Genomic DNA, 27432 nt, shown 5'->3' on the forward strand with positions numbered 1-27432 from the left:
GTGGGGTCCGCGGGCCTGCCCGGGACCTGACCTCGCCCGGTCCGGGGAGGAGCTGATTTCCTCCGGCTTCCCGCTTCCCGCTTCCCGCTGGGAGGATAACAATGAAAGTGAAAGAGCGGTGGGGCGGGAGCGGCCCGATCCTTAGGCCCCTCGGCCCCGTGGCCTCGGGCACGCCCCCTCCCCCAGGCCCTAGAAGCGTTCGCAATTTAGAGGAGCGGGCGCGGTGGGCCCCGGGGTCAGAGGGGGTGAGCATCTGCAGCCGCCGCCGGGCCGGGTCTGGAACTTCTCAGACGGCTCTTGTCAGCTCAAGTCTCACCAAATCCAGGCCCGCGGGCTCCGCTCCGCCACCGGCCCCCGCCCGCGCCCCCGCCCACCTGCGCTCCGGGAGCGGCGCCGCGCCCCCGCCCCCGCCCCCGCCCCGCGCGCTGGCCCTGGGGTGCCCGGCCCCAGGCTCCCCCCGCACTGAGCAGGGCGCGGGGAGGTGTGCATCAGCTTGCACACTTGTTGAAGCGACCCCAGGTGGGGGCCGGCGCTCCTGGCCCAGCAGTCACGGGGGCTCTAAGGGCCGCGCAGGCCCTGGGAGGTGGCACGGGGCCTTGACGGGGCGAAACAGCGCGGCCGGGGGTCGGGGGACGGAGCCGCGCACAGGCTGGGATGCGGGCCCCGCGCGGGGTCCTGTGACACACCCCGGGCTCTGCGCTCCCTCCCAGTCTCCCTCTGAAGCTCCGCCGCCGAGAAGGGGAGCTGGCGTCCAGTGGGGAAAGGGGACGGCCCCGGGGCGGGGGCAGAGGGCGGGGGCGGGAAGCTGGGGCCCCGGACTGGGGGTGCTAGGGCAGGACGGAGGCCTGGGGCCAGGAGACCCCGGGGTCGGGGGAGGGGGGCCAGGAGCGCCCGGTCTGGGGCGGACGGCGCCCGCAGGGCGAGGGTACGGGCACGCGCGGCGGGAAGCTGGGTGGAAGCGCGGGGGCGCGGGGCGGGCGCGGAGGCGGGGACGCCGGGGTCGGGGGCGGTGCGGGTTTGAGGGGAGGGGGCGGGGCGGGTCTTTCCTCGGTTTGGGGGGAGGCGGGGAGGGGGCGGGGGCCCATGTGACCGGCTCAGACCGGTTCTGGAGACAAAAGGGGCCGCGGCGGCCGGAGCGGGACGGCCCCGGCGCGGGAGGGAGCGAAGCAGCGCGGGCGGCGAGCGAGTGAGCGCGCGGGGCCCCGGAGGGCGCACGGCGGCCTGGCCCCTCGCGCGCTCGGCCGCTGCCGCCCAGGGGCTGGAGGCTGGGTGGGGGTCTGAGCTGCGTCCTGGGATCCAGGCATCCCCCGGGGAGACGCCTCCCGGCCGTGCGCCCCGGCCCCTGAAGTCCTCCCGCCGCCGCCGCCGCCGTAGCGGCCCCACCCTTTGGGCCTGGAAAATGGGGAGAGGGGGTTGGGAGGTCCACGCCCGCGGCACCCAGTGGCGAAGGGGACGGGCGGGGGCTCTGACCTGTGCTCTCCCCCCAGGATGCAGCACCGAAGCTTCCTCCTCTTCGCCCTCCTCACCCTGTTGGCGCTCACCTCCGCGGTGGCCAAAAAGAAAGGTGATCTGCGGGGTGGGGGACAGAGGAGGGCTGGAGATGGGCAGGTGAGCCCGGCCACCTGGGTTCCGAGGCCGGGACCCCAGGAACGTGTCCCCGCGTGAGTCTCTCCGTGCCCCGGGTCCTGAACTGTGTTCCCCGTGCGTTGTAGACAAAGTGAAGAAGGGCGGCCCGGGGAGCGAGTGCGGGGAGTGGACCTGGGGGCCCTGCACCCCCAGCAGCAAGGACTGCGGCGTGGGTTTCCGCGAGGGGACCTGCGGGGCCCAGACTCAGCGCATCCGGTGCAGGGTGCCCTGCAACTGGAAGAAGGAGTTTGGAGGTGAGGTGGGGCGCAGGCGGAGGGCCCGCAAGGCGGGGCGCAGCCTCGCGGAACCCTGGGCGGACCTGTGGACGGAGGCCGCGGGTGCCCAGCTCTGACCCCGGGCGCTCTCCCGCCAGCTGACTGCAAGTACAAGTTTGAGAGCTGGGGGTCGTGTGATGGGGGCACGGGCACCAGAGCCCGCCAAGGCACCCTGAAGAAGGCACGGTACAATGCCCAGTGCCAGGAGACCATCCGCGTGACCAAGCCCTGCACCCCCAAGACCAAAGCTAAGGCCAAAGGTCAGCCACGGGGGGAGGGCGATCGCCGCCGGGGGCTGCCCCCACCTGTGAGGGGAATGGTTAAGCCTGAAGTTTGGGGCCCTGGCGAGTGACGTCTTGACGTGTCTGCACGGGGTTTCCCTGTCTTTAGCGATACCTTAGATGGGCGCGTACTGAAGGCAGCCCACCAAAGGTGCTCAGGGGATAGTCAATCTTCCGGCCCAAGCAAGGACAAAGTTACAGTGTCCTGAGGGAGCGTTTGGCTTAGGATCCAGGGACATTGTCCTGGAAGGGCTCGGCTTTGTCATCGCTCCAGCATTTGGTCAGCTTGGCCCTTCCCGCTATGGGAAGGACCTCACAGCCCTGCGTCCCCTGACCCTTAGCTGCTTCCTGACTCACCGCGGCCCAGAGAGGCCAACAGGGTGAATCTGCCCATTTCTCGGATGAGGAGGCTGAGGCTGTGGTCGAGGGCTGCTGGGACCAGGCGTGGAACTGGGAACTGGGAGGTTTTCTGGATCCCCAGGGGACGTTTGAAGCTGGGGACGTGGGGCAGGTCCAGCATCATCATGGCTGCCCTATCCCACCGCCTTCCAGGTCCGCTGATGGAGAACCACGAGGGGCAGAATTTTCTTCTCCCTCTAGTATGTCAGGAGGGTCTCTGCCAGGTCACCAGAAACCTGCTAATGCGGTATTTCTTGTTTTACAGCCAAGAAAGGGAAGGGAAAGGACTAGAGGCCAGCACTGGATGCCTGGGAGCCCCTGGCCTTACTGGGGGCCTGGCCCAGGCCCTGCCACCCGCAGGCCCACGATGTAACCCGCCAGTGCCTTTTGTCTGCTCTGCTCTGAGCTGTCGATCAGGCCCTGCTCTTCCCTCTCTCTCCCCCACCCCCACCCCCACCCAAGTGCCCAAGGTGGGGAGGGACAGGGATTCTCTGCAGCTTGAGCCCCCCCAAAGCGATGGATTCCCGCACCCCTTTTGTTCTTCCCCACAATGATGCCATTGCTAAGAAACAAAATAAACTGTCGTTTTTCTCCCAATAAAAGTTTTTCTTTTAATATATAAAAGCCCCTTCCCAGAGAGTTTGCCGTTGTGACTTGTTGGAGGTGGGAGAGTGTGGAAGAAAAAGAAGGCTGAGGGTCGGGCGTTCAGGGCGGTGGGGCTTGGCCGCCAGTGCTCCCTGGCGCTCATGGAAAAAGCAGAATGGTTACGAAAATCTCTTCCAGAGCCCCTTACTGACCCGTGAAAGAGTACCCCCCCCCCATCAGGTCCCCTAAGCCTTTCTGGGTCCTCTAGGGGCCACACCAGGGCTGAGGGAGAGGACCCTGAAGGTTCTAGAACTGACATTCCCACCTCAGGCAAAGGGCTTTCCGTCTAGCCCGCTGCCAATCAGCAAGGTTCCAGCCACTGGGAGAGTAGAGATGGGGCCGCTCTAAGGGCCGCCACCCCCCTGTCACTGGGTCAAGTCCACCCCTGTTCTCATCTGGTGACCCAGGCCTCGCTCACACTCTGCAGAGCCCAGCGGGGAACACTGCCCACCGCAGCGCCACCTTCCGTCTGTGTGACCCCCCTTGGGGACAGGGGAGGGCTCTTCAGAATAAGGTGAATTATTCCCCCTCAGCTTGGGACCACGGTGCTAAGTGTGAATCTCGTCCTAAGTGTGAATCTCTTTGCTCCGAGCTGGCCCATCCGAGTATGACCTGCCGGGTGTGGGGGGCGTACCTCAGAGCCCTCTCTGCCTGGCCTCCAGCAAGCCCACCCGCCCAACCAGAACCTGGCTGAGTAGCTGCAGCAAGTGGGGGATTTCTGCCCTGGAGTGGGATTTGGGAGAAGGGGGCTGAGCCTACATGCGGGGTGCAGGGGGGACCAAGCACCAATTACAGCAGAATGGAGGGCCCCACCCTTCCACTGCCCTCGCAGCCTCCTTTCCCAAGCACAGGCGCCTTCCCTCCTCCCGAGGGGAGCCTGAGCTTCGGGCTCCATTGTCCATTGTCTCAGCCACGCTGGTTGGTCACAGGGGGCAGGAGCCCACGTAGACCAGTGCCCCCAGCTCCCTGAGCCAGGGCAACAGAGGGGACCAGGCAGTCCTGGTGCAGATGCTTCCTGGGGCTGACCCTCCCCGGCCTGAGCAGAGATCTGGTCTCTCCGATTCCAGCCAGAGCCTTTTCCTGAGCTCGCAGGGTCTTGGGGACCTCAGTTCTCCTCTTCAGTGAACAAGAACATGGAGAGGTGCCTGCAAATCTCTGCCCCACAGCAGCTGGCCTGTGTGGTCCCCCAGTGCACACATGCGACCACCAGCACCTCCTGCGGCACCCCTGCCTGCCTACCTGGCAGTGCCGATGTTCCGATACTGGCATAGCAGCAGGTGCCTGAATGTCTTTTTAAAGGTCGCGTTGCAGAGGGCGTAGCAGGCAGGGTTGATGGTGCTGTTGACATAGCAGAGCCAGTAGCCGATGGACCACACCGTGTCAGGGATGCAGCTCTGGCAGAAGGTGTTCACCAGGACCATGACGTTGTAGGGCGTCCAGGTGAGGATGAAGGCCAGCAGAATGGCAAAGATGGTCCGTGTCACCTTGCGCTCCCGGGCCGCCATCTGCCGCTTCTTGCGCACCTGGTTGCGGGCGATGCTGGCAAATTTGCGGGCCACGTTGGCCGCCGGACGCATGCCAGCTGGCGTGGCAGGCACAATCTCGATGGCTGTCACACACTCGTTGCCTGTCTGCTTCGTCACAATCTGGATCTTGGACCATTTGGAGGCAGGGTTGAGGGCCCGTGGCTGTAGGCAAGGGGCGGGCGTGGCAGGCGTGGTGGCCTCTGTGGTGGACAGCTCGGTGGGTGGTCGTTCCTTGGTGTTCTGGGTGGCACTGCCCGAGCTGGACTCATTGGAAGTGTCCTTGTCAGCCATTGGACGTGGCGGGGGTGGCAGGACCGGCGGAGGGGCCTCCTCTAGCTTCCCGTTGCGCAGCCCCTCCCGAGTGGCTTCCCCTGGTGGGGGTTTCTTTACGCTCTGCTTCATCAGGGGGCTCTTGAGGAAGGCCAGCGTCTTGGCTTTCTTCTCCTTGGGGCCCTCGGACCGGTGCTTGTGAACTCGGCTGCGACTGGCCAGGGAGATGTGAATATAGAGAACGGTCATGATGACCACGGGCAGATAGAAGGCAGCGATGGCCGTGCCGAAGGTCACCGCCGGGTTGGACAGGAACTGGATGAAGCACTGGTTGTCCGGCACTGTCCGCTTGCCCACCACAAACTGCCAGAACAAGATGGCAGGTGCCCAGAGCACGAAGGACAGGACCCAGGCAGCGGCGATCATGAGGCCTGCCATCTTGGTGGTGCGCCGGGCGGGGTAGGTGAGAGGCTTGGTGACGCAGAAGTACCGGTCAAAGCTGATAATGAGGAGGTTCATGACCGAGGCATTGCTCACCACGTAGTCCAGGGCCAGCCACAGGTCACAGACCACGGCGCCCAGAGGCCAGTAGCCCTTGATGATGTAGACGGTGTAGAGGTTCATGGAGAACGCGCCGATGATGAGGTCGGCGCACGCCAGGCTGAAGAGAAAGTAGTTGTTGACTGTCTGCAGCTGCCTGTTGACTTTGATGGACAGCATCACCAGGATGTTGCCCACCACCGTCACCAGGCTCAGGGAGCCTGTCACCGTGGCGATGAATACCATCTCCACTGTCTCGTAGCGGTTATGGGTTGATGTGACCAGGCGCACAGACTGGTTACCCGAGCTGCCATTCACTGGTGTGAAGTTCGCCATTTTGCTTAGCCGTCGGGGGCGTGGGGGGGCCGTGTCTGGAGGAGGAAGGAGAGAGAAGGGCTGAAGTGCCAAGGTGGATTAGAGGGGTCACGTGGGGTGAACTGGATCAAGGTGACAGCGGAACAGCATCCTGCAGAACCTTAGAGAACTCGGTCCCGTCACTTCCTCCTTTATTCATTCGTTCCCCATTTGTTGAGTGTGAGCACTCAGGGTGCGCACAGTGTTCGAGGTGCTGGGGTTGCAGAAGTGAATGAGACACGCATGGAGGTTACAATCCACTCAGGGGAGCCATACCAACACGCGAGCAACAGAGAAAGTGCTAGAAAGGAAACAAGGCAGAGCGGTGGTATGGTGAGGACCCACAGGGGTGGTTCCTCGCTGGGTGATCAGTGAAGGCCTCTCCAAGGAGGTGATCTGCAGGATGGCAAGGAGGGAGCCATATGAAGAGCTACAGAGGTGGCCTAGTGGGTGGCAATGGCGGGAGCAAAGGCCCTGGGCATGTGTGAGGCATGGACAGAAGCCCAGTGAGGCTGGGGCCCCAGGAAGTGAGGGGGAGGGGAGGAGTGGTCCCAGGGATCAGCATGGGGCTCTAGTCAGAAGTGTTCATTCTAACCACTCTCTCTCGGTCATTTCTTAACCAAACATGACCTGGGGATCTGTTCTCAGTCCCTACCGAAGACACTGAGGACAGAGGCAATTATATCAGCAGGTGACATTTACTGTCTCCTAAGTGCCAGGCACTTTCTACACTTTTTATAAGTACTAACTCATTTCACCCTCACAACAGACTTATGAAGTAGATACTGCTATTTTTCACTACTTACAAATGGGGAAACTGAGGCACAGAGATGTCAAATAACCTGACCAAGGTTCCACAGCTCCTTGACGTCATGTTGCTGTCCCAGAGCTGTCCCTTTGGGCAGAGGGAAGCCCAAAGAGCCACGGGAGCCAGTGACCCCACCTGGGGGAAGGCTTCCTTGAGGACCCGAGGTGGCATGAAGCTGAGGACATCCTGGAGGAGGAGGAGAGTGCGTGCCACTGTGGCATCCCTTCCCTGAGCCCTCACCCCTGCCCCAGCGCATGGGTAGCTGGGGACTGTCAGCAGCCAGGGGCTGAGACTCATGAGGAATCGTGAAGGGCCCACCAGCTGAGGAAGGACAGACATGGCTTCCCAAGGGCCAGGGTCTGCCCCGGCCGGGCCTAACAGGGACCCCAAAGGGTGAAAGAGCATCCCAGAGGGGAGAGAGGGGCTGCTACGGGGGAGCCTTTGGCTGGCTCCTGAGGGTGCCCCCTGACCCACCAGTGCACACAGATGGCACCCCAGCTCGGGTCCCCCAAGCGCGAAGCCCCTCCCCCTGAGCCTGTGCTCCCTCCCACCACGCTCTCCTCCATCCCGGCTCCCCTTCCTCTCCCATACATGTGAGGGAGGCCCACGCCCGTTGCGCTGTGCCAGGGCAGCCGCCCAGCCCAGGCTCCTTCACACCCGCCAACACGCACACCATTACACACACGCACACAGGCCCCATCACAGCCGCACCAGCCCCGCAGCGCGCTGTCGTATAGACGCAGTTCTGTGCGTCTGTGTGTGAGAGAAAGAGGCAGGGAGAGGCAGGGGCGTGTGGAGGAAGGCGCACTCACCCGGCCACCCAGGCTCCAAGGCCAGCGGCGGCGGCGGCGGCGGCGTCTAGCCGTGTGGCCTCAGACGAGCCACCTCGCTTCCTGCACTTCTCTTTCCCAGAAAGGACTCCTGTCCTGGGACAACCTCCCGAGCAGCTATGGGGATCAGCAACTGAAACTCCATCTCCAGCAGGAAAATGCCCTGGGGGCTGGAGCCAAGAGCCAGCGTGACCCCCCAGCCTGGCCTCAGCCCCCTTGATCCACCATCGCAGATACAGTCCCACCCTCCAGGTGGGCCTGGCAGTTCAAGTCCGCCTGCCAAATCCTTGGTTCACAGGAGGAGAGGCTCAGAGGGCTAGCCACCTCCAAGGTCACAACTGAGTCAAGGGCAAAGACCAGGTACCCCCCTCTCCCCAGATTTCTGACAGCCCCTTTCAGCTCTGAGAGCCTCTGAAATGGAAGCTCACCCTCGGGGCAGGGAGGGCAGAAGCGGCCGGCAGGGAGAAGCCGCCCTCCCCAGGCCCAGGCAGGCGGGGGCTAGTGGGGGGCAGTGATCTGTCCTCCAGGCCCAAGGAAACCCTCGCTTTCACCTCCTGGGGCCAGGACACAGGCCAGTGAGATCAGAACGGGGCTGGAGATGCCAAATCGGAAAAACAGAATAGGTCTTGTTTATTGACTGTTAACTATGAGTCAGGAATCCCTCTGAGCTTTTTATATAGATTATCTGGTTTAATCCTTACAGCAGCCAGAAAAGGCAGGCACGATCGGATCAGGAGCCTCATTTTAGGGACGTGTCTTCTTACAGATGAGGATGATGTTAATTCACTTGCCCAGGGTGTGTAAGTAGGGGCGGGGCGGGATTAGAACTCAGGAGCCACCTTCTCAACCCCAAGGTGCTACTGCCTCCGAGTTGATTTCCTGCCTCAGCTCTTCCTCTATCAAAACCACACAACTAGGGGTCAGTCAAGTGAGGCCTGGGGACGTCCCCTCCCATTCCCTGCCAGCTCCCCCGCTTAGTTTTCCCAGAAGAGCAGAGACCTCTTGCCTCCATTGGAGACATCTTGTCTCCAAGGAGGTGGCAGGTTTAGTCCCGCTCTGCCCGCCTGGGGAGCTGCCAGCTGCAGACTTGGCGAGGCATAGTGTCCCCTGGCCCTCACCCCAAGCATGTTTCTGGATGACTCCGGGTCTCCCGCAGGTATTCTGACTGCAACCCTGTCTGGCATGTTGTCTATAATCCAGGCCGCCTGAGATCTGGGGAGGCGAGCAGCCGCCGCCCTGGGCTGTGCCTACCGCTAGATGGCAATGTCGGTCCCCGGGTGCCAGCTGCGGACCCAGGACAGGTGGCGGCCCCTCGCCACCGCCCCCAACTCCAACGCGACGGCAAGCACAGAGCAGGCCCCCGGCAGGGCCTTCCAGGGAGGGACATGAGGTCCCCTCGCCAGGCCCCGCCCAGGAGCTGCCTTCGGCTCCGCGCAGGGTTCAACGGTGGGAAAGTTAAGGGGGCCCGGATTTCCACCCGGCCCCCGGCGAAGAACGTGTGGGAGGGAAGGCGAGTGCGAGTTCTGTTTGTGTGTGTGATTCCTGGGGCGCGCGAGTAGAAGCTAGTAGCTGTCTGCATGTGCGTGTGTGTGCGCTCGGCCACGCCTGGATACCAGTGTGAGCTCGGGGGCACGTGTGCATGCCCGCGCCATGCGGACACGTGCATGTGCATGCGTGTGGGTGCCTGGAGTGCTGTGGCCTGGGGGATACACACGCTTCGAATGCGCCTGTACCTGTGAGCTTGTGTACACAAGCAAATTCGGGGCCGACAGTAGGTGACGGGGCCACATTCCAAATGCCCCTGCCGGAAGATTCAACCCAGACCTTGGCTGTCTGAGCGCGAAGAAGGTCGGGCCAAGAGCCAGTGTCTGGATGGCGCCCCGCCTGTGGGTGAGGAAGGGTCCCAGGCAGGACCACAGGGCCAGACTACACTGTGGGGCGCGACAGGCCCCCTGACCTGGGGGCATCGTCACAGCCGAGCGCGCAGTGGTGTCCGCGACCCCAAAGCTGCGGTGCGGAGTCCCAGCCTCAGGCTGACTTCTGTCGAGGAGCCGCTGCTAGAGTCGCCCGACCCGGCGCTGCGGGACACTAGGCTCAGCTCTGCGTGCCCACTGCGCGTTATCGCCAAAGGGCGCCCAGGCTGCGGGCGGGAGAGTGCGGGCAGCACCCCACAACAGGGAGGCCCGGCGGGGGCTTGGGTCAGGCGCGTGGAAGGTTCTTCCCCTCCCACACTCCTAATCCTGCACCCCGCCGGAGAGGCACCGTCTGGCTCCAGCGGCTAGAGTGGGCACCCGAGTTCTCAAGCCCAGGCTTGGGCGGGCCTCGAGGGCCAGGTTGGGAGTCATTACTGGACCCCTCTGGAGGCTCCTCCACATCTCCGTGGCGGTGGATGGGGCCCCGTCTCTCCGGTGCCCCGCCCTCCCCCAACCCCCTAGCACGCAGTTCCTGCAGCCTCTGGGCGTGGGCACCGTGCTTTCCTGGGTCCTCGAGCCCCTCCTTTCCCGGACCAGACGGGAGCGCGTGCTCTGGACGCCGTGGGGGCGGGGGCTGTGGGGTGTGAGTCCTCGGTTCTTAGGCTTTCATTCTGGGGCTCCGGAAGGCTGTGGCCCTTGGATCTGTCCCTGGGGCTGGAGACGAGACTCAGGAGTTCAGGGAAGGGAGAAGGGGCGCAGGCGATTTGGCACAGACATTGCGCCTGACACTTCCGCCACGGGGCTCGGGGTTTGGCGCTGGATCTCCCGGGGTCTGAGCCTGGGGAACAGCTAGGGGTGGTCCTGGAGTGGGGGAGGGGCGCCAGGAGAGGGCAGGGGTGTCTTCTGTCGGGGTTCAAGGTCGCTGATGGAGGACTCCATGGACCGGAGTGGGCTGGCAGCGCCGGGAGGGGCAGGGAGACGGGCGGGAAAAACGCTTTTGGGGCTGCAGCGCCCGGCGCCCCGCAGAACTGCCAGTGGGTGGGCTGGAGTGGGGGGTCCCGCCCCCGACGGCTGCCCCTGGCTCTTTGGGGGCTGTGGGCGGGCACACCCCCCGACCTCCTGCATGTCCGTTCCTTCCCGGAGATGCACCTGGGGAAGCCTCCGAGAGACTCCGGGCCTTTCTTCCAGCGGGGCCCCTCACCCCCGGGCCCTGGGCAGCTCCCAGCACCGCGCTCGCCCCCGAGGAAGCCTGGGGTCCAGTCCCAGGCGGACCCGCCTCCGGGGAGCCTCAGAGGGTCCAGGAGCCCCGCGTCCTTCTCCCCCAACCTAGTCCCCCCGCCCCCGCGCCGCGGCGGAGTCACTTACCAGACACCTCCGCCCCGCTCCCCTCGCACCTGACAGACGGCGGGACAGGCGGGCGGCCCCACGGGCCAGCGGGCGGGGCGGGCGGCCGGGCCGCGGGCCGGGGGCGGGGACGGGGTGCCGAGGGGCGGCCCCTGCTCCGCCCGCAGCTCCCGGCGCTGTGGCTCCGACTCGCGCTCACGCTCGCACTTTTCTCCGAGCCGCGTGATGTCACGGGGAAGCAGCCAATCCTGGAGGGGCCGTGCCGCCCGCCCCGGGCCGGCCACCCAACGGCGACGCGCGGGGGGCACCTCCCGGGGCGTCGGGGACCCCAGCTACGCGCGCCCCTCACTGGAACCGGCCGGCTGCTCCCCGCTCGGTCACTGTGGGGGCACCGCCCACGGTCGCCAGGGCTGCTTCGAGGGGGGCGCTGCCCTGCCGGGATGCAGGGGGGTGGGGTGTCCGCGTTGTCATGGGGACGCGGCGCCCCCTCGCGGGCTGGGGAAAGAGCTGGCAGCCCCGTCTGGCTGCGCTCCCCGCCTCCGCTCTGACCAAGCACCAGGGACCGCGAGGTGGTCTCGCGCCCGGCCAGGATCTCACTCCTTACGTGGCCCGGCTCGGAGCTGGATCGCGGAGGCGCGGGTGTCTGACCCCAACGGGAGGCTATGGTGGGTGGGGTCGGCCCTGCCGCCACGGTTCCGTCGGGGCAGGGAGCCGGGGGCCGGCAATTCCCAGCCTCGGGGTTGCGTGTTGGCCGCCGGGCAGGCCGAGGAGAGGGGCGCCGTCGGGGCCTGGGAAGGAGCTGCAGAGAGCAGGCAGGCGGCGGTCCGCCGGGAAGAGAGGAGCCCGCCCCCCGCCCCCGCCGCCCGGTTCCCTGCTCCCGCGCTCCAGGCCGGGGAAAGGGTGTGCATCCGCTCTCCCAGCCCCGGGACGGGACACGCTGCCTGGAGGGCGACTTCGCCGATGCCCGAGAGAAAACCGAGTGTCCAAGGTCACTGGGGGCGGAGCCCGGAACGAGACCCGAGAGGGCGAGCCGCCCGTCCCTTGAGGTCTCCGGGAGCCGCACGGGCCGGAGCCTCGGGACTTGGGGCCTTGCGTGCGCGGAGCGGGAGGGCCCGGGAGTCCGCGGCTGGGGCGCCCCCGGGACCCAGAGCCCAGCGGCTTCAGCACCTCGGAGAGCTCCGCCCCCGCCCTGACCCCGGCGGCTCGCTCCGCCCGACCAGGCACCGGCGCTCCGGCTCCCGGAGACCGCCCTTCCTGAGGCCGGCCAGAGGCGGACTCGCCCCCACGCCCCGGCCCCCAGGCCTGTCACCCCAAACTCTCTGAGCGCGGACACCCGATTAACCTTAAGAAGCTGGTTCCTTCTCTTGGAAAAACAACTCAAGTCCCACCCCTCCTTCACCCTCCCCCAAGGCCCGGGCGGGGGGCTGTGTCTGTGGAGGCGGGTATGGCAGTGGAGGGGAGGCGGCAGAGAAGGGGCGGGAACTCAGGCAAGAGCCAGCGCACTGGGATCTTGGGGTGGGAGGGGCTGCAGGCTGAACGCCGAGGTGGTCAGGTCCCCCGCCCGGTGCTTCAGAGGGGAAGGGCTGGAGTCGGCTGGCTGGGCTAGGGTGGGAAGCCATCATTTTTACATGAATGCTCTGGTCTCCCGTGATCCTCGTAACCAAGGATGAAAGAAGCGCTATTGTTCTTGCCCCCACTTCACAGATGAGGAAACAGGCTCAGCTGGTTCCTGTCACAGTCCTGCACTTGTTCCACCTTGCCACCTCCCTCTTAGGGTCCCGGAGAGAGGGGGTGCCCCAGGAGAGTGGAAGTGGGTGTGCGCAAGCAGGGTGAGGGCCAGGCCATATTCCTAACAACAGTCAGATGGGGAAACAAGCAAGATCAAGGACTGGAGGGCACAGAAAACAGGAATGTCTCCAACCACTGCCTGGAGTTCTTCCAGAAGCTGCCAGGCAAAGCTGCTCCAGTTTCTCCGAAATCCCTGCTTTGGCCTGGGGCCTTCGGCCTCCCCCAATCCCAGAACCCACAGTGGAATTGTGGAGAGCTGACCTGGGAACCGGGGGACCTGGTTTAGTTTTTGTTCTCTCCATTGGATCCAGCTGGTCTAGAGAACTTCTCTGAACATATTTCCTCACCTCCAAACGGGATCACCAAGCTCTGCCTTGCTGCCCCCATAACCTTATGACATGCAAGGGGATCCCCGGAAAGCTTTACTACTGGGGAGGCTCCATCCACCAGGCAAGGGCTTTCTAAGGGAGGGGTTGGCGTGGGGACAGGAAGGGGCTGATAGGTGCCTCCAACAGATGGGAGCTGGCTTCATCCTTGGCCAGAGAGGGCAGAACCGAGGCCAGCCAGCACTGAATTTGGATCACCTCGTCCACAAGGCCTCCTCATACCCCTGTTTCCAAAATGAAAGGGCAAGTCAGGGTCCCAGCTCGGTTCAAACCCTGGCTCCACCCATTAGTTGCGTGGTTGAGGGTTTTTGTGATGAGGACTGAGATGGTATACACCAAGTCCTTGGTACATGGTTTATACTCAACAAATTCACAGTCCACACCGTCAGACCAAGGAATTCCTCCTCCTGCTGTGGGGAGACATGGGTGGAGGGCAGGGGTCGCAGTGGGGCGACCGCCTCCTCCATCCATCAACGCCTGGCTCAAACCTCACCTCTCCAGGCTCAAATGACTCGAGAATATAGAGCTGGAGATAATGTGAAGAGGTTGCACAGTACAAGCCCTGCATCCTACAAGGGAGGAAAGTGAAGCAGAGAAAAGGCAAGTGGCTTGCCCAAGGTCACACATCTAGCTGATATGTCTTTTAGTTACGAGTCCCGTTATATTTAATTTTCCAGAAAATTCTAGTGTTCCTAACTATATGGCTCTTCACACTGCTTTGTTTTACTTGCTTGCCCATTTAATCTTTTAGTTTTATCTCTGTTGGGGCAGAATCTATAATTCTGTGTGCCCTATGGTGTCTGGGACAGAGGTGGGCACACGAAAGACACTCAAGAAGTACTTAGTGCTGACCAAAAGCCCTGTGTGGCTCTGATTGTCCTTTACGCTAAGAGTTGGGGCCAATATCCTCCTCATACCTTCTAACTGGCTTGAAACTTGACATGGCCAGGGCCACGAACACAGCAGGCCCTTTAGTCACTGTACTGAGAACACAAGTAAAAGGAGCCCTGATAGCCAGCAAATGGCATCTCTGAGGGATGCCTGTAGACAAGACCAAGCCCCCTGCCCGGCCAGCCCAGACACCCATTGTGGGTGGGCTCCCAGGACTGGAGGGGATCCAGCTTTTTGGCCAGTTACATCCTCACTCCAGGCCTACAGTCCTGGGTAGAAAGCCATCAAGATGAGCAACCTTCTGTCATTCCTACCTACCCACCCGCCACTGTCACAGCTGTCCCAATCCTTGGCAGGCCCCCAGGAAGCAGGAGGTGGTGGCCCAGAGAAGCTGCATGAAGCAGAGCTGCAGCCCACACCCAAGCAGCTTCTGAGGCGTCAGATAGGGCTCCCGACCTAGGACGGCAGCACGAGAAACGGGGCCCGGGAGAACCCGGGCCCGGCGCAGTTCACGACTCTCCTCTCCCCACAGCCACCACCCCACCTCCACCCTCCGCAGAGACAAACAGAGACGAGCCTGGTGAGGGGCATGTCATCATTTTAATGATGTAGATCTTTGGTGTTTCCCTCATTAGCAGTCAGACTATCCCCTCTCCTCCCACCACAATGTTTCTATGATGAGTTACAAACAGAAAAGAAATCACATTTTCATACTAAAAACAAAATAATCAGAGCCTTGATTTCTCCACTAGAAACTACACGTACAGTTCAAGATTCCACATGCAACACCTTAAATCACAGACCAAGACCTCACATTCTGACCTGGAGTCTCATCCCCTCCCCCAGCCTTGGGCTGGCTTTGGCCTAGGCTCAGGTAATACTGACACCCATGGGTGCTGCTGAGGGCCAGAGAGGGGGAGAGGAGCTTGGTGGACAAGCCCTTGGGGGCTGGCCAGCCTACACCCCGCACTCCTGAGTGAGGACCTGTCCACCGTCCCTTGGCCCCAACCTGTCAGGCAAGCAGGCTGCCCCCTTCACTCCATGCTTGTCCCCACTAGTAGGTGCAGGAAGTCCCCGTCCTCAGGCATCTGGGAGCCAGGCCTGACCCCGACTAGTCCTTGTGGGGTAAAATGATGGAAAGAGGCTGAAGCTCCAGAAGGCTCAGAGATGGAGGTGGCTTCTGGGGCCAGGCCACTCCTCCTGCTCTTGGGGTCCTAGTGGCTCTGCCCACGCAACAGGCGGTCAGGGCAAAGCTGCCCTACTGGCCACTGTCTAGGATGGTTTGGCCCAGCTCTGGAAGACTGTCCGCCTAGGGCTGACTCCTTGAGCCATGTTTCTGGCGGGGGTTCACGGCAGGGATTCTCACTTGCTCCTGCAGTCACACAGCACAGCAGTGTGGCTCCCCTGGGCTCCAGATCCTGGAAGGTTCTAGTCCCTGAGGCAAGCCTCGCCCATCCGACTGCCTCATGCCATGACTCCGGCTTCCTCTCGAGTGGCCCCCCCACGTTCCTGTCCCTGACGCAGCCCGCAGCTCTTCCGCGTGTCCCGTTCCCAGTCAGCTGTGAGGTCCGGCTTCTGCTCGGCGGCTCGAGGGGAGGCACCAGCGTGCGTCTGTCTCTACCTGTTCCGCGGCTCCCCACTGGGGCCTGCCGCCTCCCCCCTGCTGCTGCCACCACCGTCAGGAAGGTGGCGGGTACTGGTCAGCTCGCAGTGCAGGGTTGGTCCCTCAGTGCTGGGGAGGGGGACAGGGGGCGGGACAGGGGAGGAAGAGAGCAGGGTTGGCTGCGAGGGCTCCCGCCCAGGGGTACCAGGCTGGTCCCAGGAAGCTGTCCGGGGGCTCAGGCCCCGCTCTGCCAGTTGCCCAGGTTCTGGGAGCAGCCCCCGAGAGGTGGAGGGCTGCGGCGAGGTGGCACGGGCGGCGCCGGGCTCCGTGCCCGTCTGGGAGCTGCGGTGAATGCGGTGGCTGACGATGATGTTGTTGCCGAAGCCGCCCATGGAGGCCATGGTGGTGCTCTGCTCCCGCTGCACCACAGCCGTCATGCCCCCTTCTGCCATCAGCCGCTGGATCCTGCTGAGGGCGTCCTCCCCACCTGCACCGTACTCGGAGCCCTCACCTGGAGGGTACAAAGCAGAAGAGATAGGGAGTGAGCTGCTGGCCCAGGCCTCTGTGCCAGCTTGGGAAAGTGGAAACAAGAGGCTGTTCTCTCCTTCCGAGAATCAGAGACTCGAAAGCTAGACAAGACTCCTTGAACGATCCTAATCCACACTTCTGTTCACTGGTGGGGAAACGGAGGCCTGGGATGGCGCAAGGTGGCCAAGGCAGGCTTCTCAGCCAGTCAAGACGCAGAGCTGGACCGGAAGGCAGGTGTTCGGCTTGAACCCTTTCGGCACCAGCGGCAGGCTAGTCACTAAACGAACGACAGTGGCTGAGGATGGGGCTGACAGCTGGCTTGGGGAAGCCGGCAGACCGAGCCCGGGACCGGGTCTGCTGCCTGGTTGTTGGAAAGAGAGGGCGCCCACAGGGTGTGGCCCAAAGGCAAGGAACGAATGGTCGTCTCAGCTCCACTTCAAAGCTGTGCCATCTCCGCTCAGAGCTGTTCTGTTTGTTACTCCCTGAAAGCCCACAAGGCAGACAGGATCTTGGTGCCCTGGGAGGCGTTCTCTCTCCTCCTTCCCCCCTTTACCCACCAACTCCTGGGTTATTTCCCACGTGCTGTCTGCTGGGGCTGGTGCCTCATACCCTCATCTCTTGCCCAGGCCAGAGGCTTCGGCCCGCATCTCCAGGGAATGAGAAGGTTGTTCCCTGCCCGAGGCCTGGGCGTTCCCGTGTGCGGGAGCAGGCAAGGCTCTGGCTCAAATCTCAGTTCTGCCACTCACTAGCTGTGTGGCCTTGGACAAGACCCTTAACATCCACATCCCTCAGCTTCCTGCCTCGTAAAGGAGGACTCCATCTGGCAAAGGAGAGGAGGTACTGCTCACGGGGCACCTGGCACGCTGTGGGCACTCGGCCCCTGGGGCTGAGGTGAGCGACCTGAGGTCTGCAGGGGAGCTCCGTCCTGAGGGACCTGCCCTCCCGCCTGTGCCCGGCCCTCACGGGGCAGAGAAGCGGTCCCAGCCTGGGGTAACTGACCAGGGTCCCAAGCTGCCAGGGTAGCCCCACTGAACTACTCATTTGTTTCCTTTGGCGCCTTGCCGGCCAGTTTGGGATTTTGCAGTTTTGGGGGCTTTGGCGGTACTTTGCTTTTTTAAAGGGGCACTTGCTGTCAAGAGCTATTTTTGCAAGACTTTCTGTGCTCCCTCCCCGTCCGGTTCCTCCTCTCTGCTTGCCTCGTCAGAGCTGGGTTGGTCTGAGCCTGGCAGCTCTCTTGCTCCTCGCTGGTGCCCAGCAGCCTCACGCCAGCAGCTCCTCCCCAGGCCTTAGTGAGACAGTTCTCCTCAGCACTGAGCAGTGGGACCTCGCCTGGGCTTCCTTTCACATCCAGCCTGCTCCTCTCCAGAGCTGCTGGTAAACTCTGCCCTGCTGCTTCACGCCTCAAGGCTGCTGTCCTTACTCCCCACTCTGAACAGCTCAGCAGCACTCCCAGGGCAGAAGGAAAGAGAACCTGAAGGGCTCTCAGAGTACTTCTCTCAGGGGAAAGCAGCAGGGCAGAGGATAAGAGGACACGTCCCCCTAGGGCCTCGGTGCCAAAAGGGCTGCCTGGGGACGGCCCATGGGGACCTCCTTGTGCTCACTGCAACCCCCACTGCTTTCCAAGAACTCCGAGCACCGAGGGCCTCCCTAGCCACTCTGGGACGTGCAGTGGGCTGGCCCGAGGCCTGCTGGCATGAGAGCCCACTGTGCTGGGCTCTGTGCCTGATGAACTAGCAGCCCTTTCATGCAGATCCCCTCCAGGGGCAGGACAGGCCCTCAGGAAGGCCCTGCTACTGGCACTCAGGCCTGGGCCCCCTGTCCTCTCCCCGTGCCCGTGGCTCCGGTCCTGCCACCTCTCACCATGACTGTGGCCCTTTGCCTAACCTTGCCTGGCTTCTCACCCTCCCCTTTCCACCCCGCCTCCAGGCTGTTGCCATGACCATTCTAACTCAGCTCTGATTCAGTGAGCTCTAGTCCAGTCCACACTCTGCTCAAAACCCAGCAGCTCTAAGACTCCATAGCTTGAGACTAAACGGCCCGCTGGTCCGGTCCCAGCCTCCCCCGGACCATCCACTCTTCCTGCACCCCTGACCTTACTGCAGCCCGCTCAGCACTGCTGTGTGCCCACGCACCCCCTGTGTGCACTGGACACACCGTAGCTGCCCCACCCGCTGTGCGCTTGCTCATCTCCTCATGTCTCAAGTCTGCTCATTTGCAAGGGCCAATGCAAATACCACCTATCTCGGCCAGCTGGCTGTGGTCCCCCAGCTGAACGTGCCGCTCCTTCTCTGAGCCCTCAGAGCACCCACAGCTCTCTGTGTAAGAGCCACCTGTGGCCGCGGCACCTCCCTTCTGGGCTCTCAGTTCCTGAAGGTCTGGGACTCAGTTTCATTCATCTTTGGGTCCAACGTCTAACGCATGGTCTTGCACTCGGTGTCTACTGGTCAGATGAATGTGTGTGTGAATTAAAGGGCTCCCAGGCTGCGACAGGTGCTCCAGACCTCAGGTGACTTCAGAAAACTGGTGCCATGTCACCTCTCTGCCACGGGGCAAGCACTTAGACATCTGACTCCTCTCAGGAGCTGCTTCTTGAAGGAAGAGACATGGCTTCGTCTGTGCGTCTGGTTCCCTCTGCAATAGCTTTGGCTTCGCGAGAGCTAACATGCCACCCACATAAAGTGTGCGCTCAAATCCATCAAGGGAAGGACTAACCCTGTGCATAGGAGCGGTCTCCTCAGGGCTGGGTGCGGACGGCCCCAGCCCAGAGCACTCGAGCCGTGTGGCTCCCAGGAACTCTCAGCCAAGGCTAACGGCCACCGAAGGCAGCTGGCGCATTCTGCAAGAGGAAAACACACTGGGGCCTGAGGGCAATGGCAGCCACGGCCAGGGATCCAAGGCACTAGCTCCAGGAGCAGTGGCGGCCACGGGTTAGTTCTCCTGTCTCCTTCCCTGTCGCAAAAGCATTTCTGGGCCGGCCCAGTGGTGCAGTGGTTAAACACGCATGTTTCACTTCGGTGGCCTGGGGTTTGCTGGTTCGGATCCCGGGTGAGGACATGGCACCACTTGGCAAGCCATGCTGTGGTAGGCATCCCACATATAAACTAGAGGAAGATGGGCACAGATGTTAGCTCAGGGCCAGTCTTCCTCAGAAAAAGAGGAGGATTGGCAGATGTTAGCTCAGGGCTAATCTTCCTGGGGGGTGGGGGCATTTCTTTTTGTCTTTCAAAAATGGGAAATTGATTTAGTGTTGACATGAGATCTTGTCCTTGGCAAGTTCTAAGGTACATTCTGAATGTAGAGGTCAGCGAGGGATCAGCAACTTCCCACAGTCCGTTCTGGGGGTTTCCCTGCCCAGAAGGGGGAGGCAGGGCTGAGCCCAAGCAGGAGTACTCTTCCTGTCCTCATGGGGCACGCTGGTCTCCCGGCCCCCTGCTTTTCACATTTGCTTTGCCCTGGCCCAGGGCACAGGCTACTGTAGTGGGTCAACCAGCGTCCTCACCAGACAAGGCCAGAGGCAGAGCCAAGGGCTCCCCGAACAGTGTGGCGCAGGCAAGCTCAGGGGCAGGGCCTTGCCTCAGCTCAATTCATTCCTTCTGCACCCCTCCTGAGTGCTGACCGTCTGAGAGGCGGGCTGTGTCCGTGCTGGGAGCAAACGGCGAGCCCAGCGAATGTGTCCTCCCTTTTGGAGTGACAGGGGAGGGAAGCTTTAAAGCTGGACAAGGAAAAAAGCCGACACCTGCAAATTTCCCCTGTGGGGGGCTCTCCCTGAAGTCCTAGAAAGAGCTGAGTGGATTTTAATCAATTTTTATAGAACAAGAAAATGAGGAGTAGCCTGGGAATCCTTTGGTGCCAGCTGACAGGAAAGGGCTAAAGGGAGGGGCAGGCCACAGAAAAGTAATTACTACAAGCAGAGCTAGCTTCCCACACTAATAAATCTGGGACTGCGGTGTGTGTGTGGGAGTGTGTAGGTGATATCTTCCCCGACTCCACCTTCCAGCTAAGCCCAGAAGAAGGATTAACCAACTGGCCTAGGGGTTTCCTCTACACGTTCCTGCAGAAGTGGCCACCAGTGTGCCAACGTGGAGAGAGGTGGTGGGGGTGGGGAGTGGGATGGTGGTGTGCGGAGCTGCTGGGCCTGCCTGCTGGATGGGGAAGGTGGGCCAGAGAGGAAGCCTGAGCCCAGGGAAGAGCCTCTATTCCTGGTTCCCCTGCCTTGCCACCAGAACGGCAGGAATGGTTGGTGGTCGGTGGAGTAAGCACCAGATGAGGCTGGCCAGCGACAACCAGCTGTCCATTCCCCACCACCCTGCCCCCAAACCATGCCTCCTCTCCCCTTACTGCTCTCAGGTGTGGGGCTTCTGAAAGGGACTGTGATGCTGGGAAGCGCTGGAGGTCTGGAGTTCTGGGCCCAGTTCGCAGGGCCACGGGCCGAGGCAGAGAGGCACGTGAGCCTTCTCCACCAGGGCGCCTGCTCCCAGCCGCCACCGCTGAAGAGTGCCTCCACCCACGCAGGCTCGCCCCCACCACCTCTCTCCTTTCTGGGGAGGAGTTGGGGACAAAAGGAGGTTCTGGCCTCTCAAAACTGGGAGAGAGGGCCTCCTTCCTCCTGCCATTCCTCTACCCTCACCCCCAAACAGGAGGAAAGGAACTTGTAATTGACTGGAGGTCAGAAACAGGCTGATGCCAATCAAGAAAGAAGTCGCCGGTTTTCTGGGAGGTGAAACACTGGAGGATGCCCTTCTTCTCAGGCTGGCAGCTCCCGGTCCCAGACCCTGGGCTGTATGTCACCTCAGGAGGAAGGCCTCACTCCCAACTAACTAGGTCCCTGTAAGTCCCTGTAATCTGCCCTCCCTACTCACCCAGCCTCGGTTCTCAAGGTGTGCTGCACAGGCCCCGCACACGAGCCTGCTGGAGGTTCTCTGTGCAGTGTGAGGCTGCAGAACTCAGTGCCCTGCAGGTGCTGTCCCCTCTGCCAGGAATGCCCCCCCATCTCACTGGGCCTGACTAACTCCGACTTATCCTTGAGGGCTCAGCTCAGGGTCACCTCTTCCAGAAGTCTTCCCCACAGCACCCCCTCCTTTGTGCTCCCGAGGTCCTTATCCCACTAAGTGATTATCTGCCTCGCCCTCTAGACTTTGGGTTCTGTGGGAAGGACCAAGGCCTATTTGTCTTTGTAGCCCCAGTAGCTGATCAGTAAAAGGCCATAAGATCAATTCAGAAAGGGCAGCCTAAGACTCAGTCTTGAGCCTGGGGATGGCTGGAGACGCCTTCCACTCTCTCCTCCTCCTCGAGGCCTACAGCTGTAACTGGCTGCTTCTGCCAGCTGCTGACGTCCACACCCAGGGGGTTTCCACCCACTAGGGAGTCACAGGCCTTGGATGTAGCAGGTGGCCTAAGCCACACACCAAAAAGGGACTTAACTTTTATTTATTTATTTATTTTTTGGAGGACGATTAGGCCTGAGCTAACATCTGCTGCCAATCCTCCTCTCTTTTTTTGCTGAGGAAGACTGGCCCTGAGCTAACATATATGGCCATCTTCCTCTACTTTATATGTGGGACGCCTGCCACAGCATGGCTTGCCAAACGGTGCCATGTCCGCACCCGGGATCTGAACTAGCAAACCCCGGGCCGCCAAAGCGGAAGTGCAAACTTAACTGCTGTGTCACCAGGCCAGCCCCAGGACTCAACTTTTAAAAATTTCAGTTCCTGGCAGCGAGAGGATCAGTGCCGGGTGGGGGGCCTGCCGTAGAGAAAGCTGCTCCTGTAGTGACTCTCGGCCTGAGGCCCACCATGGCTTCTTTCTCCTCCCATGCTCTCTTCTGAGCAAACGGCTCAACACAGACCTAGAAATGGTGTGTTTGGAGGCTGCCTTGTTTGGAGCGTGGGCCAGCAAGGGACTGGCAGGGGGTGAGGAGAGTCCCCGAGTGAGAACAGCCTGTTTCACACAGCTGCCGACAGCCTCCAAAGTGGCTCGCGCTCTACCACTGGGGAAGTGCTAACTGGTTCTCAGATGTGCGAGGCCAGCACAGAGAGCCAGCCGAGGCTGGCGGAGCCACACCTGAAGTAGGTGACAGGAAGGGCTGATGGTGTGCCAAGCTGCAGCCAAAATGACAATGAGCCATGGGCGTGACAGGAGCAGGGGGCAGACCAGCTACCTGTGGGGTGATGTCCCTGGAACGAGGGCCTGCCACGGGGAGTTTCTCGTAGCTTCTCCATCTAGGCTCCTCTCTGGGCTCTCCCTTAGGAAGAACCATGGGCCTCCAGGTTTTAGAGAAGAGGGAAGTCAGGGTATGTGGCGGGAGCTGAGCAAAGCTGTGAGAGCAGCTCAGCTTGCTGGAAACTGAACTGGATCAGGAAATGATGTTCCTGCCTGCGGAGGCTCTTAATGCCACCAGGTGGGCCTTACCCAAACATGTAAGGCGGACGCATCCTGCCCGGGGAGTGCACTCTCTCAGCACCACCTGGCCATACAGAGGGGCCAGGAGCCTTAGGGATGGTGAGGACGGTCCCAAATGCCCACCCCCAAGTCACAGTTCCCCTCCAACATTACATGGCTCTCACCTTCACCAGGACCCGAAGCTGCTGTCCCCGGCTCCTGTATCTCCCTTTCCGTCTGTGTTTCGGCATTCTGCAGCTGAAGGGCCAGAGTCTGGGTGCCCTGAGATGTCACTGAGGTGGTGGGGTTCCGGGGCTGCAGCCCAATCGCATTCATCAGACCCATGTCTCTGTCTGTCCTCCATGTGGCTCTGCTGGTTCTAGGGCGAGAAAGGCAGACCGAAGTCAGGTAGGGCTTGGGACAGTGGCCCTCACGATGCTCCAAGGCCAGTGCTCAGGGCACAGCCCCGACCAGGGCCTACAGGCTAAGAAGAGAAGCCCTGCACCCCTGTGGTTACCTCCCGAGAGCAGTTAACTCATCTGCGTCCATCCTCCTCCAGGTCGGCCCATGCTTTGGGACGACCAAAGGAGACGGCAGAACCATCCGATTTTGCAAACCCAGCTGGTTTAGTCACTCCCTTAAACAATGAGGGCCTTTCTGGGGAGGTGGAGACGGCTTATCTTAAAAGACTCTTATTTGGATTCAGGAAGCCACTAGCCGAGATCCATGGGTTGCAGGGTGAGCAGTGGAAGAAGGACCCTCCTCTCTGTAGCTCTTCCTTCCTTCTAACTATGTGCTGACAAAATTCCAATTTAAATTCTTAGAATTTCCACTGGATCTCCACTTTGGAGGAAAACCGATCAGACTCTTAGGAGGGTGTTCTGGGATTCTCCTTCAGGGCCTTCTGGAAACAGATCCTGCTCTAAGAATAAGGCCTAGGCCCAAGGTCAGCACCCCCCTTTCCTTGGGCATTGCCCATGCACTGACCCTTGGGACAGCTAGAGCTGGCAGCAGAGGGAGCCCAGGACATCTGAGATGGTCACTGGCCACTCACAGTTCCGCTTCTTGTGGGGACTATTCTCCAGCTGTGCCTGCAATTCCCCTAGGAAGCAGTGATGGCCTCGGGTTTGTCACTGTCCCAGCACACTGTTGTCTCAAAATGTTCCAGTCTTCACTAATGAATTAAGTGATAAGAGGATCAGTACCAGGTTCCTCCCTTCTAACTGGCCCCTGGGGAGGGTCTGTCTCAGGCTGCAGATCTGGGCGGCTTGGCCCCTGAGGCCCCAGTCCCCTAGGAGACAGTTCACAGGTTCCCCCTGGGCCACAAGCACACTTCCTAGGGACAGCATCCTTCTCCAGTTCCCTGTCTTCTCTCCTTACTCCAGTGTGGCCAGACTCCACAGCCAGGATGGGAGAGGGCCAGAGAGTGTCCTAGCAAGACTCCGAGAGCAGAGGTTTTGTTCTCTTTCTTAGCTGCGCAACACTCTTCTTAAACGGAACTGTGCGCAAAAGCTCAATACATGAAGCAGATCAAAGAGGAGCCGCCCTGGCTGAGGAGGGGCACCCAGGGAGCCCTGGAGGGGTCTGACGGCACTGCCTGAGAGCCTTCAGAGGAAGGGACAGGCCTCCAGCCCGCTGCACCCCTCCTCCTCCACAAACTCACCCAGGCCTTTCACTGCTCCTGCTGTTGGAGTGGACAGTGAAGACGGTCTCATTCAGCTGGTCCCAGTAGTACTCAACACCAGAGTTTAAGGCCCTGAAAAGCAGTTCAAAAGGGCAAAAGAGACAAGGTGGAAGGCGTCAGAGAGGGAGTGGCCAGAACTCCACGCGATTCCTGGGCTTTGAGGACCGTGGCCCGGCAGCCTTCCTTCCCCTCTCCTGGAGCTGTGCTGAGATCAGGATGCTCAGTGCTGGAGCAGTTCAGACAAGTCCCCAACAGCCCAAAGGTCAGTAGTGGTTTCAGCCTCTTCCTTCCCCCGGACAATGCCTAACTGGCTCCCCCTCGGGGCTAAGAGACAGCTAAAAAGACAGCCACACCAGATGCAGGCAGAGGTTTGAGTGTTCTTCAGACAGAGAGAAGGGCTAAGATGGTAAATGTGAGGTTGGAGAGGCCGTGGAGGGACAGGGTGCCTCGGACAGCCCTGCCTGCAGGGTGTGCTTGGTGCTCAGAGACAGAGAGCACAGGCTCTTGCTGCTGGTCTCCCTATGGCCATGGGACTGGGAGAGAGGGAAACGAGGGCGCCTCAACATTCCTCATTAGCCTGCTGTTCAGAAGTCTAAGCAGGAAAAAGCCCTCGCTGTTCTGGAACGGCCCACCTTTCTGTGCTGGACCCAAAGCCTCCAGACAATTGAGAGAGCAACTGGGAAAGCTGTTCTTGGAGCTGAAGATTTTCATGGGGGTGGGAAGGAGAGCCCCCACGTGGCAAGGGGCTGGACTGCTGACGGCAGAGAGGACAGCTTCTCTCCGTCCGGCTCTCCAGGCTGCCAACCCTTCCCTGGTTCCCTCTGCCCCCGCAATGGACTATCAAGCAGTCTCCTCCAATCTCAGCCAGGCACAGGTGCCAGCAGGGAAGCAGTGGCCTCTCCTCTTTCTATACCGCTGTGCCACCTCAGGCAGCAGTCCCAGCTGCCAGTGGCGAGGCCCAAAATGCAAGACCGCTTTGCTTTTACAGATTCCTCACCACGCGTGTACAGTGATGGACGGCAACTCGACTTCTGGGGGTGAACATGGTGCAGTCTTAACAGAAGTCAAAATACAATGGAGTACACCTGAAATTTATGTAATACTATAAACCAATGTGATCTCAATAAAAAAATAAATAAGAAAAGATTCCAGGGCCAGCCCTGTGGCCGAGTGGTTAAGTTCGCATGCTCCGCTTCAGGGGCCTGGGGTTTCGCCGGTTCAGATCCTGGGTGTGGACATGGCACCGCTCAACAAGCCATGCTGAGGTGTCATCCCACATGCCACAAGTAGAAGGACCCACAACTAAATACACAACTATGTACAGGGGTGCCCTGGGGAGAAGAAGGAAAAATAAAATCTTTAAAAGAGAAAAAAAAAAGATTCCACCCCAGGAGAGGGACCGTGGTTGAGGGTGGGGTGCTGATGACGGTGGTGAAGGCGGGGGACAGGAGTTGGGAAAGAGGTGTCTTTAAGCCCTTTGATTAGGACTCTGGTGTCCATGTAGAGATCATGAGAGACAGTCAAAACAGCAAGCTCTGCTCCTAAATGGCAAAGGGCATGCACTGGTGCTTGAAGAGCTCTGCTGTGGACTGAAATTCACATGGCAAAGCCCTGCCCCCCATGTGACTGTATGTGGAGACAGGGTCTTTAGGAGGTAATTATGATTAAATGAGATCATGAGAGTGGGACTGTGGCCTTATAAGGAGAGGAAGAAAGAGATCTCTGTCTCTCTCCACCACGTGAGGACACAGTGAGAAGGCGGCCTTCTGCAAGCCAGAAAGAGAGTCATCACCAGAACCTGACGACACTGGCACCTGATCTCAGACTTCCAGCCTCCAGAACTGTGAGAAAATACATGTCTGCTGATTAAGCCACCAGGTCTAAGGTATTCTGTTATAGCAGCCCCAGCAGCCAAAGACAAGCTCCAGTGAGAGCCAGCTTTTTAACCTAGTGGCCTCTGCTACCTTCCTGTAATGACAGAGTGTCTTCAATAAAGAGCAAACAAATCAAAGTCAGTGGGTTATGAGGATTAGCCAAGAAGGACGAGTTGTGGTGGGTGATGTAAGTGCTTCCTTCCTAGATGTGAGGAGTAGACAGGACAGGGACCTGACAGGCCTGGGAGGATGAGGGACTGTGTGTCAGGAGGCTGTGCCACTGCAGGGGGAAGGAATCAGGCCTACGTAGTGAGCCCCCGGATCTGTCTCTAGGGGCTCACTAAGATTCTGGGGCTCAGGCTTCACCTGAGGGCACACCAGCGTCTTTGAAGGGAAAGAGCCACAGCCGAACAATGTGCTCCTCCTTCCCCGTCTCTGCGCTCGCACCTCCCAGCTCGTCTCAGAGGGCCTGCGGGGCTGTGAGTTTGGTGCGATCTTCTGCAGACTGCTCCTTTAAAGAGCAGGATCTCCTTCCTCTTCCAAACACGCAGCTGTTTCTGTGGGGATTGTCTGAGAACGACAGGGGCACTGGAGGGCAAAGGTGCGAGGAGAGGAAGAGGCAATTGTCCAGAAGTCAGCAGAGGCCTCTAAAAACAAAGCCATCACTTTGCCATTTTTGGTGAGCAAATCCTGGCTGCAAGAGGCACCACATGAAGCCAGCTGCCAGTGAGCCTGTGATTTACAAACTTGTCAAGATTTATTGACAGGTGGCAATACCATGTGGGTCCCTGCCAATTCCTCTTCTGTAATTGTTGTTAGCCAGGGCTGATCAGTGACAACAAACTGTTCACACCGAACCTACATCAAACCATGCACTGCACGACCAGGAACCACCTGAAGGCCCACTCTCTCAGCTGGGACTGTTAGCCTGACGCTGACGGTCAAAGGGTCCCCTCAAACACTGGCCACCTGGCAGCTCAGAGCTGTGAGCTCTAGCCCTTTGTTGATGAGGTCAACTGCCAAAGAGAACAGAGGTGATGGAAAGTGTATCAGATATGCTGTCCACGATCCTCCACCACCCCAATCCTTTCTGCTCCCACCAACAGGTCTTATTCTAGCCCCGATCTGTTCTATGTTCTGCGATCAGAGCACCTTCACCAGGACAAGTTCACAGGTTGGAAAATTTGGTTGAAATTCCCGGCACTGTACCAAGGAAAAGAGTTGAAGACACCCTCTCTGGCTACTGAAACTCTTGGTCTTCAATAGACAATACCACTGATTTTGATCTGTAAGCTAAACAGTCCCATGTCCTTCCTTCTCGGGTCTTAGTGAGGGGGCACGAGTCACCACTGTTTGCTCGAGGTTCTTCCTGGAAGCTAGGCAAACACACAGAGGGATGAAGAATGGGAAGGCCAATCAGGACCAGGCTTCTCAAATGGACCTCCACTTAGCACCTGGTTTCCCTCAGCAGTGTCTGTCAACTGCGCTT

The 27432-nt window shown here is 60.6% G+C and overlaps 3 protein-coding genes across 39 annotated transcripts in view; 1 reads left to right on the forward strand and 2 right to left on the reverse strand.

Moving 5' to 3' along the window:
- The first annotated feature begins 97 nt into the window (after positions 1-97).
- MDK (midkine) lies at positions 98-3183 on the forward strand. Of its 4 annotated transcripts, none has more exons than XM_070564978.1 (5): positions 98-245; positions 1488-1564; positions 1713-1880; positions 2000-2161; positions 2847-3183. In XM_070564978.1, exons 2-5 carry the CDS (start codon positions 1489-1491, stop codon positions 2870-2872), a joined length of 432 nt encoding a protein of 143 aa, XP_070421079.1. In that variant the 5' UTR covers positions 98-245; position 1488; the 3' UTR covers positions 2873-3183. The 4 variants fall into 4 exon arrangements, with proteins under 4 accessions (XP_070421079.1, XP_070421078.1, XP_070421077.1 ...); XM_070564977.1 differs by lacking the exon at positions 98-245 and adding an exon at positions 410-519; XM_070564976.1 differs by lacking the exon at positions 98-245 and adding an exon at positions 821-925.
- CHRM4 (cholinergic receptor muscarinic 4) lies at positions 3179-11600 on the reverse strand. 3 transcript variants are annotated; one of them, XM_070564970.1, is made up of 3 exons: positions 10833-10966; positions 7537-7724; positions 3179-5933 (listed from the first exon to the last, which is right to left on the reverse strand). In XM_070564970.1, exon 3 carries the CDS (start codon positions 5896-5898, stop codon positions 4462-4464), a length of 1437 nt encoding a protein of 478 aa, XP_070421071.1. In that variant the 5' UTR covers positions 5899-5933; positions 7537-7724; positions 10833-10966; the 3' UTR covers positions 3179-4461. The 3 variants fall into 3 exon arrangements, with proteins under 3 accessions (XP_070421071.1, XP_070421070.1, XP_070421072.1); XM_070564969.1 differs by lacking the exon at positions 7537-7724 and having other exon boundaries at positions 10833-11600; XM_070564971.1 differs by lacking the exons at positions 7537-7724; positions 10833-10966 and adding an exon at positions 6723-6854.
- A 2857-nt stretch (positions 11601-14457) lies between these two features.
- The window catches only part of AMBRA1 (autophagy and beclin 1 regulator 1), a 157877-nt gene continuing 144902 nt past the window's right edge, over positions 14458-27432 (reverse strand). For 30 of the 32 annotated variants that reach the window (XR_011524096.1, XR_011524097.1, XM_070564988.1 and 27 more), the window contains 3 exons: positions 24049-24141; positions 22571-22764; positions 14458-15990 (listed from right to left, as the gene is read on the reverse strand). Coding sequence is in view for 28 of the 32 variants with exons in the window: in XM_070564988.1 (XP_070421089.1) it covers positions 15494-15990; positions 22571-22764; positions 24049-24141 (784 nt within the window). In the remaining 4 variants the exon portion in view is untranslated. Of the gene's footprint in view, positions 15991-22570; positions 22765-24048; positions 26960-27432 lie in introns of all 32 variants that reach the window. The other 2 variants (XR_011524094.1, XR_011524095.1) reach the window with 1 other exon arrangement.

Source organism: Equus przewalskii, chromosome 11 (assembly GCF_037783145.1).
Source record: "Equus przewalskii isolate Varuska chromosome 11, EquPr2, whole genome shotgun sequence".
NCBI lineage: Eukaryota > Metazoa > Chordata > Mammalia > Perissodactyla > Equidae > Equus > Equus przewalskii.